This window comes from Pelophylax lessonae (genome assembly GCF_965119305.1).
Source record: "Pelophylax lessonae genome assembly, chromosome: 12".
Taxonomy (NCBI): domain Eukaryota; kingdom Metazoa; phylum Chordata; class Amphibia; order Anura; family Ranidae; genus Pelophylax; species Pelophylax lessonae.
The window spans coordinates 48,172,072-48,183,751 of NC_138779.1; the positions used below are offsets into that span (position 1 = coordinate 48,172,072).

At 42.5% G+C, this 11,680-nt stretch overlaps 1 protein-coding gene across 1 annotated transcript in view; it reads left to right on the forward strand.

Annotated features, from left to right (window-relative positions):
- The window catches only part of ARHGAP32 (Rho GTPase activating protein 32), a 212,873-nt gene extending 201,637 nt beyond the window's left edge, over positions 1 to 11,236 (forward strand). Inside the window, exons 23-24 of the mRNA XM_082273549.1 lie at positions 2,656 to 3,062; positions 8,669 to 11,236. Of these exons, the coding sequence (XP_082129675.1) occupies positions 2,656 to 3,062; positions 8,669 to 10,885 (2,624 nt within the window). The 3' untranslated portion in view covers positions 10,886 to 11,236. The remainder of the gene's footprint in view (positions 1 to 2,655; positions 3,063 to 8,668) is intronic.
- Positions 11,237 to 11,680: the final 444 nt, after the last annotated feature.

The following is an 11,680-nucleotide window of genomic DNA, read 5'->3' on the forward strand; positions in this document are numbered from 1 at the left end:
CATCCCCGGTACCTGGCCCATCTTACAGATCCTGGGAATTATCTGAGAGTGTACACTGCATGGTATATGTACAAGTACAGTGTACAAATTGCTATGAGAACAATAATGACATTTTTTGACAGAAGAAAATTTTCATATCTTTTGTGTCAAATATAGTGCTGGATTGAGATAAGGCTCAGGTAAGTATTTAGGGGTGGTCTGGGGGAAGTTGATCATGGAAGGCTTTTTACCTTAGTGTGGCCTTTTACAACCACTGTGGGGGAAAGGGAAAGCTCCACTTGTCTGCCTCCTCCCCCCTCCATTGCCACATTTGGCACCTTTTGGGGGGGGGGGGTACCTTGTTTTGACAGGTACCGGCTCCTAGCTGCAGCAAAGTGAGCCTGAAGTTCGTCAGGAATGCAGGTTAGAGGGCAAAAAGGAGATTCTCAAAGAACAGGGTGTTTGGGAGCCGGGATTACAGTTGTAGTAAGCACATATTTTTTTCTCTCTTTCAACAGATAATGAGGCTCTCTGTCAAACAGTTGGCCTTAACATTGGTATTCCATGACATGTAATTAGCAGCAATAGTTTAAGTACCCCCCTGGTTTGTGTCCGGTCCCTCAAGAGATGTACATTTATTTCCTATAGATTATATATGTATAGCAGTGCTTTCCAGTCAGTCCTTTTTTTTTTAATACCCAAAGCATCATGTAAGTCCATATTGTATGAGATTTAGTATTCACTTTCATACAGAGTTTAAATTAACAAGTAGTGGTCCTCCTTAATTTTGTCTTTTTTTTACATGTGGGGGTCTCTGTACCACTCTCTACCCCTGCTAGGATAGCACACACTGCTCTGTACTTAGAGGATGTACCTGCAGGGGGGGCTTCAGGCTAGAGACAGATCATGTGCTGCCATCCCAAAGATCCATACATGGGGGCACAAGAGAGAGCCAATGACACACTTTTAGTTTTGTTGGCAAATGACCAAAGCAAGGTTTGCATAAAGAAAACCTGAAGCATGGGTTGTAGAAATCACGCTATACAATAAGATATAGTAAAGAAGAAAGTTCCCCTGAAATTGTGGCACTTTAAGGGCGGCCTTAGCACCCAATAATGGGTACAACCATATATAAAAACATCTATTTATTGATTTAACATATAAAAAGCATTATCAAAAATGCAACATGTAAATACAGAAGCAAAAACACAACATGATTAAAAAACAAAGTCACGGCTAACAACATATGTCAAACATGGCAAAGAGACTGAGTGAATGCCTGAATTCCAGAGAGGAACTAACGTGTTTCGGGTGCAGCCTTCTTCAGAGGTCTACTGGAACTCCTTCATTCATATCTAGATATTCATAAAGAAATGTACATGTATAAATAAATATTCATATATCTGTGTTTTAAAGTTATCTCGTTGTACATTTATATACCAAACATTTATCAAAAGTAAGTTATACGCACCACCACGGTCACTCGATCACATATAAAATGAAGTCCTTGTGCACGGCTCTGTATGCCATTACAAAGTGACCGTGGTGGTGCGTATAACATACTTTTGATAAATGTTTGGTATATAAATGTACAACGAGATAACTTTAAAACACAGATATATGAATATTTATTTATACATGTACATTTCTTTATGAATATCTAGATATGAATGAATGAAGGAGTTCCAGTAGACCTCTGAAGAAGGCCGCACCCGAAACGCGTCAGTTCTTCTCTGGAATTCAGGCATTCACTCAGTCTCTTTGCCATGTTTTAGGTATGTTGTTAGCTGTGACTTTGTTTTTAACCATGTTGTGTTTTTGCTTCTGTATTTACATGTTGCATTTTTGATAATGCTTTTTATATGTTAAATCAATAAATAGATGGTTTTATATATGGTTGTACCCATTATTGGATGTTAAGGCCACCCTTAAAGTCCCACAATTTTAGGGGAACTTTCTTCTTTACTAGACTATGGGATGATGGCGACCTACATCCAGACACACACGACTGGACAAACTCTGTTCTACAATAAGATATAGGGATATGTAATCTCACTTCACAGGTGTGCTATATAAAAACAGGTCAGATTCTGCTCAGAAAACCACTTCAAATATTTTGAATACATTTACCGTATGTTCATTCTTTGGTGAACAGAAAGGTCATTTTGTATTCCATAAAATGCCCACCTTTGTTTGTCCAGGTGCATATTCAAGTTGAAATGGGTTTTGAAAATGGTTTGGCAACCACCCCCATACCTGGCCTTTGGATTATCATAGACAAAAGCAGAAGGTGCAGTAATGGCAAAGAATCAGAAATCACCTGACTGCTGAGAAGTGGTCTCTAATTGCTGCACTGTTGCCTGAGTAAAGCTGGATACACACTATACAACTTTTGTTGTTCAATTTCCTTTAGATTTTTCCTTCAATTCTGGAGTGCAAGGGCCTGCCTGATTGCATAGAAATTGGAAGTGTTTAGGTTTGACCTCATATTATATGGTTTTGGTAAATCTAAAGTAAAAAATCTAAAGAAAGATGTATATAGTGTGTATCCAGCTTTAGCCTGATGACCAGAGCAAGCAATTGGCCATAATGTGGAGCGTGTGCAGGCAGAGCACATTTCAATCAGTAGTTCTGCACATAAATATAGTTCTGACAAAATATCCCCTCTATTTCCAGGATCATGTGTCATGGAGTCTCCCATGGATCCAGTCCCTGTCACCACTGTTTCCTTCATTCCTCCCCCACCACCTCCGAAAAATGCTGCCCGGATGCTGGCGTTGGCCCTGGCTGAGTCAGCCCAACAAGTTTCTTCTCAGAAGAGGCCACCCTACCTCCAATTCATGGATTTACCACTGCCCCCTCCACCAGAAGAAGAGCCACCGCCAGAGCTGCCACCACAAAAACTGTCTCCACCACCAGCTGCCACCACTGAGACAAATCCAACCATTACCTCAGAGCCCACCACCAGCACCAGCTCATCATTCTCCATCACCACTATTCACTACAGCCCCGTGAGATGTCAGAATCCGATGCCAGGACCGAATCCATCAGCCATTACCCCAGGACTGAGCCCTTCCACCCAGGTAAATGATCTCCTACATCATTTTCCTATCAAAGAAACTTGAGAGCCAAAGAATTACATTTTTTTAATACATGAAATCTTTTAGAAGATGTATACCTTCAGACCACTGGTACAAATTATTTGTATTTTTTTCCAAGTGTAAACCACACCACAAATAGTTCAGGTTGTATCTATGGTGCACTGTGTTTTGAAGCTGCATGAATGGGAATAAAATATCATTCAGCAAGCTTGGAAAGGTGGAGCATGCATTAGTCCAGACCTTGTGGGATCTCCTAATAGTGTTGCATGTTCACTGTCTGTATGGATACTTATTATATACATTTTTGGATGAATAATTTAGGTTTGCCATACATATTGAGCCAATGTTCACTTTTGAATGAGATGGACTGAATTTTTTCCCAATTCTCTTCCACTGATGCAGTGATAAAATGACCGAATAGGCTTCCAAGGACCAAGAAAAAGACAAGCACCTTTTTTAAAAAGAACATACACAGAGCATTACCATTCATTCTGGCATGCAGCAACATGTGCACTGCCTTAGTGTGTCCGAATGCCTATGAAAATGAATGGCTCTAAACATCCTAATGCATACAAAGTACATTGCAATATTACTGCAATACACCACAACTGATGTAAATGGGCCTAAGTAAAAAAGGATCACATACTGCTCCAATACCTAATGCTGGCTTTAGGTTACCAGGGGGTTCCAGTATTTGACTTTTGAGTAGCCAGTTTGGTCATGTCAGGGCGAAAGGGACAGGCTCTGTTTTGACTTGTGAGGATGTAAGTTGTTCATTTACAAACAACTATACACATCAGTGGATCTCATTCAGCTCTAGAGAATGTAATCTCTCTGCAAGCTTCTTTATAACAGGGCTCGACAAACCCCAGGCGCCAGGTCGCACTGGCGACTAGAATTAGTGGCCTGGCACCTGGGCTACACTGCGGCAGGTGTCCTCTCCCCATGCCAGACATCCCAAGTCTCCTGGGAGGTGCGGGAGTCTCCCTGACACCCGCAAGTGCCATGAGATATCCCAGCTTCGGGCTGTCAGCACGGAGCCGATGCTTCCTGTATAATTCCGGCTTCGTCCTGTCACAGGAGGAGTGATATCAAATGCACTCCGCCTGTGAGAGGAGAGATACAGGAAGCATCGGCTCTGCATGCTTCCTCCAGCGCCGCTCCTCAAACACCGTTGATGTCTTTGAGGAGCCAGCATTTCCCACCAGCAGTACCAGCCAGCAGTTTATTTATTTATTTATTTTTTTCATGAAAATACATTTTTTATTTTTCATTCTCTCCCGGTCATGCCACACAGACGAAAGCCCCTTTCACACAGGCTGTCGGATCAGGTCCACCAGGTTTTTCAGGCAGACCTGATCGGACCCTTCAGTCTCTTCTATGGAGCGGCGGATGTCCACTGACAACCGCCGCCATTCGATCCTGTCCGCCAAAAACAGATAGATGGTGGTCCTATTTTCCATCTGTCCGATGGATCGAATTAGATGGCATTGGATGGAAATGGACAAGCAGTCCATTTTCCATCCGATTGCCCCATTGAGTAGAGCGAGACTGTGTTAGTAGTGTTCACTCTATATATCGGAGTGGACAGGACCTGTCATCCGCCTGCTCAGCTGGGATTAGTGGAGAAATCCCTGCTGAGCAAGCAGATTCCGCTTAGCGGAAGTACCCATATATGAAAGGGGCCTAAGGTGGCATGAGTTACTGGATCTCCTATAGCCCCCACCTTACTGCACTGTCCTTCCCTAGTGAGCCACTGCCCATCAAGCCAAGTACACATGGGCCGAATGCCAGGCAACATCAGCTAGTTCAATAAAAACAGGCCGCCATTCTGCCCCTGTATATGGCAGGCGGTCCGACAAAAGCCGGCCATTCGGCATGCGTAAAAAAAAAAACTGGCTCCTAGATTCCAAGCAAATTTGTCAAGTCTTGCTTTATAACAATAAAAGTTAACAAATATTTGATTAGTTTACTTTTTTCTTGTTGGAAAAGAGGAATGGTACTGTTGTACTTAATATATAAAAATGAATGGATATTAGGACTGTGTAGTGTAGATTTTATATTTATTTTGCAGTCTTATATTTAGCCAGCAGGTGGAGCTTTAGACTTCTTTTCACATTTCCATTTTTTCATTATCTCCAGTTAAAAAAAAAAAAAAACACACACACACAAAACTAATTTACAGAGCAAAACAGCTTAAGATGATGCTAACATGAAGTTACGAGTCAGAGCAGTGAGTACCCCCCTTCTGTCCTATAATGTCTGGTTGTTTTTAACATTTATGATTTTTTCAGTGGTTATATAGCTATGTACACACACACTCACTCACGCTATCTATCTATCCTTTAATGACATTAAATTGTAAGGATTTACATTAGGTATATTCCTTTAAAGTCATCCATAGATGGTGTGATGTTTATTTCTTGATTTTTTCCCCCATCAGCACAGTCAGTGTTGATGGGGGAATTCTGCCCACAGAGCTAATCTGTACTCCCAGCATGAGGGCGCTCTCGCTGCTGGGAGAACACACAGTGATTATTGCTAGAGGCTATAGCTACTGGCAGTAATCGCATGAAAAATCCCATATGCTCCAACCATGTATGGGCAGGCCGATTGTACCCAATTCGATCCTTTAATCGACTTGGGTACAGTCAGCCTACCTTATACATGGTTTGAATCTCGGCCAGTCCCTGCTTAACTGGCCAAGATTTGAATGGTCTATGACTAGATAACACTGCTATGCAGAAAAGACAAATACAGCTATCAGGCATCAACCAACTATTAAAGTGTTACTAAACCCACAACAGTAAAATCAGTCTGTATATGCAGTAAACCATTCTAGTTCTAGTCACTGTGGAACCTAAGGGGTTAATCCTCTGCATTGTATAAAAAGGCTGGTTTGTTCCTGTCTGAGATTGCATGTGATCATCAGCACTGTCCAGACAGAGTGTCAGGGGGCCTTCAGCCTCAAAGGACAATTAGGAGAGAATGAAAACTCCTCCTACAGCCTTTAACCTGACACTGATAGAGGTCACAATACTGCTCTAACTGCTGATGGAAAAAAAGGTAATTAGCAGTTTATACTATAGCGATAGGCAGTGCAGCATTTTCCAGTGAGAAACAAGTGTCCATTAGGGATGTAACGATATCAAAATCTCACGGTACGATACAATTTCGATATTGACCTCACGGTACGATATTTATTGCGATATTGTGGAAAAGCTCATGGTATTGTTAAATAGCTCATGATAGTGTTTGTGATGATAATAGCGAAAAAATACCGACATTTATTCTGCTTTTGCCAGTCAACAGGCAATTTATTGTTGTATTTATGGATCCATGACAACATAAACACTGATCACATAGTGCAAGTTGTAGTCAGGAACATCAATATTCTGTATAGTAATATTTGGTTGCATAACTGATTCTTCTGTGCAATGTTCAAGTTAAGAAGCAGCTAGAACAATTGTAAACAAACAATAGGCAATTCCCTTTAGTGCAAACAAAGATCAAGTTAAGTCAGGTTTAAGGCTCCATTCACACCTGGGCATTTTCAGCTCCAAAAACGCTCAAAAGAAACGCTTCCAAAACGCCCAACAAGTAAAACCCCATTCATTTAAATGGCCCCTGTTCACATCTGAGCGTTTTGCAAAACGCCTGTAGCTGAAAAAAGTACATGAGCTTCTTTTTGGGCTGATTACCAGCGTTTTTGATAGATGTCAATGAAAAACGCCTGAAAAAATCGCGGTAAAAATCGCGGTAAAATCGCGGTAAAAAACGCTACGCTCAAGTGTGAATGCAGCCTAAATGTGCAAGGCAAATAAGGCAGCCTTTTAAAACTGGTATTTAGGAACATAACTTAAACTTAAATAAAATAGTCAGTCAAAAAGCCTTTAAAAAAAACACTGACCCATCATTTAGGTTATGTTCACGTTTTTCATCAGAAAGATCAAAATATCTACATTGCAAGAAAAAAAAAAAACAGTAAAAAAATCCTTAAACTCTGGTCTATGTAGTTAACAATGATTTGTTCCGCGGGACTGTGTTTATTCCTCTTGCTTAACCCAACCACGACGATATCGAGACGACCACGACGATACGATATCGCGATATCTTCGATATCGTTACATCCCTAGTGTCCATTATTATACAATAAATTAATAAACAGAGGTCCCATGGTGACTGTGTGACGTGGCCAGAAGAATATTCTCTATGCTCAAAGATCTGTTGCAGTAATAAGTCCAGTGTACCAAATCACTCACCAAAAGACAGACAAAATCCAGCAAAGAGCGTAAACTTTGCAAAAATAACAATATTTTTCAAATTTTTTTATATGAAATTCCCCAAAAAAAAATTTAAAAATCTAAATTTTTTTACATTTTCGGCCAATTTGTTTTATGCTACCTATGTTTGGTAAAAAAAATCGCAAAAAGCGTATTTTGATTGGTTTGCGCAAAAGTTATTGCGTTTACTAACAAAGGGAAAGATTTCTGTCATTTTTGTTGTTTTTTTTTTTTAACGCGTAATGGAGGCGATCTGCGATTTTTTTTTTTTGTGGTACTGCGACATTGCGGCAGACAGATCGGACCATTGACTGACATTTTTGACACTTTTGGGGTTACCAGTGACATTTCTACAGTAATCAGTGCTATACATATGCACTGTTACTGTAAAAATACACTGGCAGTGAAGGGGTCAACTTTATTTGAGAGAGAGGGGCTGTGTGTGTCCCTAGGGGCGTGATTCTAACTGTGATTGGCTGTCTGTTGAGCTGTAGTTACACTGATCAACGGTCCTACATAGTAGAACCGTATGATCGGTGTTTCTACACAGGGGAGAATGACAGGCAGCTTGTTTACACAAGCTGCCTGCCTTTCTCCCTCTCCCCCGACGATCGCAGAGTGAGCGGCGGACATCGGGTCCGCCGGTCACACGCTCGGGCGGGCCCGTGCCGCCGCCGGCGGGCGCTCGCCCCCCAGAGCCTCACTTTACGTCACTTTGCCTGTGAGGGGCTGACCGCCGCAGTAAATCTACTTGCGGCGGTCGGCAAGTGGTTAAAGGACTCCAAATGGGGACAGACAAAAAGATGGCCACCGCTCCTACCACGAGGACGCAGCAGAGATTAAGTCAGCGCATAGGCCCCTCCCGACACATTCCATGCGTAATCTCAAGGTATCCCACCACTGGAAAGTGTTGCACTGCCTTTTGTTACTGTATGATTATTTGAAGGTTGTATATTTCACCTTTTTTTGTGCCAGCTGCTATATAACTATTTAGCACTTACTTTTACTATATTGATTTTACATTAAGCAGTTTATATTTACTAAAAACTATTGCATTTCCATGTTCTGTGAACTGTGGTAGACCAGATATAGTGAATGCAGAGTCCTGGGTTTAGTAACACTTGGATTTAATTTTCCAACATGCATTATGAACATAAAGGATATAACATGAAGAAAAAACATATTCTAGTTTATATAAGCATTAGTGGCTTAAATCACAAGTCACATAGTGACTCACAAAAACTATGCAACAACATACAAAGACTGTTAGCATGAATTGTAACGCCTGTGTGTTGTATGTTTCAGGTGCCAGGATCCATTCCCCCTGAAGACACACCACTGCCAGGCCCTGGTGAAGTGAATCTCACCTTCCCTACTGAATCCTTCACTCCACCCCCTCCCTCAGATAAGCCCAGTCCGAGGCCCCACCTTCACCAGCGCTCAGAGTCTTTCCCATCACACCCAGTGCAGAGCACAGCCCCACCAGCTCCACCTGTCCGAACCATGGAGAGTCGCCTGGCTACTGCTTTGCACTCCAACTACAATGAGGCAATCACAGCCAGCAATTATCACTCCTTCCTGAATACAATGATGCTGCCATCTTCCCTGGAGGATGCACTGCCCAGACACAACTATTCAACTCTTACAAAGTCTGAGAATATGATAGATCAAGGAGCCAGCTACAGACATCCATATCCATCCCAGGTCAAAGCAGAAGACAAAGCCGACATAGGAGATGCCTACCGATCATATCTATCCAGTAAACCAGACAGCACAGAGATTGCTTACCGGCATCACCATCCTTCTCAAATGGATCCAGAGAATCCAACCGATACCTACGACACATTAGTGCATCATAAGGCAGCAGCGATTCCCAAGTCCTACAGAGCTGACACTCTACACATGCAGCCATATTCCACCCGCTGTGAAACTTCCTCCTCTAATTCCACCCTTTATGGCACTTATATAACTCAAGCCAAACACTCTGGGATGCAGCACTCCCGCACGAAAAATCGTTCAGACTATATGGGATCCATGAGTCCAGGTCTACGAAGTTACTCAGAGGACACACCCCCTTATCCTACCATAAGGCGAGTTCAGTCTTTGCATGTGCCTATGCAACCACAACCTCCTCCTGTACGTGCAGTCCCCATTTCCAGAACTGAAGTCCCGCCAGATGAAGAACCTGCCTACTGCCCACGCCCAGTCTACCAGTACAAAGCATGTCCATCCTTCAGTTCCTCTTCAGATTATCATGTCACTCAGCTACAGCCTTACTTTGAGAATGGGAGGGTACATTATCGATATAGTCCCTATTCAGGGAGCACAACATATTACTCCGCTGATGGAACCTTCTATGATATGGACCCCTATAGTACTTTGCGTTTGCGACAGTTTCACCTCTACCCAAGTCGCGATTTTGCTTCTTATACCACGAGACACCAGCCCAAGGCTACATATCGATCACAAGGCCTTGCTCCATATCCAAGAAGTCTACGGGAGCACAATTTCATCAGTCGAGATGTGCCTCCAGAACATCCTCGGCCACTTCATATTTCCTGGGATATGGAAGATATGGACCGATACAGGCTGCAGTCTCTAAGAAGAGAGAACAGGTCACGTCAGAGATCCAAGGGACCGGTCATGTCTCAGTATGATAATGTTACTCCATCTTTAGTGGATGATATAGCAGGTTTAGATGTGATTCATCTCAGAAGCCGGTCTGACCCAGGAAAGACTCCTGGCCTTCTAAGTGTTGCTGAATCAAAAGATAGCCGATATCTAGGAAGAATAGAAGGTGACGAACGACTGGCACCTCCTCCCCCTCCATACGGAAATGGACACCAAGATAGGCCATCCCTGCCACAGAAGCAGACTGGAACAAGTAGGAGTAGATTACAGCACGAGTTAAACCCTGAGCATCGGACTCCACCTCAGCAGGATACTGGACACAGGCAAACTTCTGATGGAAGAAATGGTCCACCATTTCCACCTGCAGAGTACAGCTCAAAGTCCATGCCAATGCCTTCGGATCATGCATCTTATCATTCCTCGACCAATAAGTGCAATGTAAACCCACAAGAACCAGTAAGGCTCAATCACAAAGACATGAGACTGTCAGAAGATAAAGACCGTTCACTTGTAAGGCCAGCAGACAATTCTCACCGAGACTGTTACAGAGAGGACAGTGCGCAGTTTGTCTCTAATACAGCTCCACCTAAGCCAGAGAGGAGCCACAGCCTGAGAGGCCATATTCCTGAGACTTTGGAACGAGAACCTGCAATCTTTTATCCATATCAAACACTTCATAGTAAGCTACATAGCTCCATAACTGCGCTATCTCAGTATGATAATGTGGCAGATTACCATTCCATACCACACCATCGATCAACAAGCCAATCTACTCAGAATGCCTTCCCCCTTTCTAATGCTCGGACCTATGCCACGGCACTTGGCCAAGGAGCCTTTTTAGCTAATGAGTTATCCATGCAAAGGGCAGAGGCCAAAGTCCATGCAGAGTAAGGTTCTGCCAGGATGGGAGGGTATAAGGTGGAGAGGACTTCATTCTTATTAGGCAGACCCCTGCTGGACAGTGGACTGTTTTATTTTTTCAAAAGACGAGAAGAAAAAAAAAAAAAAAAAAGAATACCAAATTCTAGATGCGATACACAATAACTTCAGTACACAATCACACAACTAGCAATATACACGGACACTGATACACCTGCACTCCACATGGTTAGATAACTGTTTTTATGTTGTAAAAGGTGATGTCATAAATTCTGTACCATTCGTCCCCACCCCCATCCTTGGTGTCCTTCTTAAATGTGAGGAAGGAACGCAGAGAGGAATAAAGGACTTCTATTTAATCCATATTGGGTTTGTTGTGTATATGAAACATTTATGATGTTGTTCCTAAACCTTGTGGTACGTTTTATGTTATTATCGCCTCTTGAAGTGGCATCCTTATTCAGAGATATCCTTATGTATAAAGGGCAAGTTATGGAATATAAATGAACCAGTAACCAAGAGCATGTGTATCGTAGGTCCACGTCCCTAGTGCTCCTATTTCTTCTCTTGTTCTATGAACCTGCACAGACCAATGGTCTGCTCCTAATTTCCTTCCATATGTAAGCACTCTGCAGGAAGGAGCGCACATATTACCGAGAAATGACTAGAAAACTTTGTGAGCCATCCCTTAGATAAGTGTATATTGAAACCTTGGGCCCTCCGTTATTTTCTCTTCACTTTTCTCGGTGTGGCATGAAAACAATAAACCTTATTATTAAAACCGTCCTCTTACACCCCCCCCCCCCC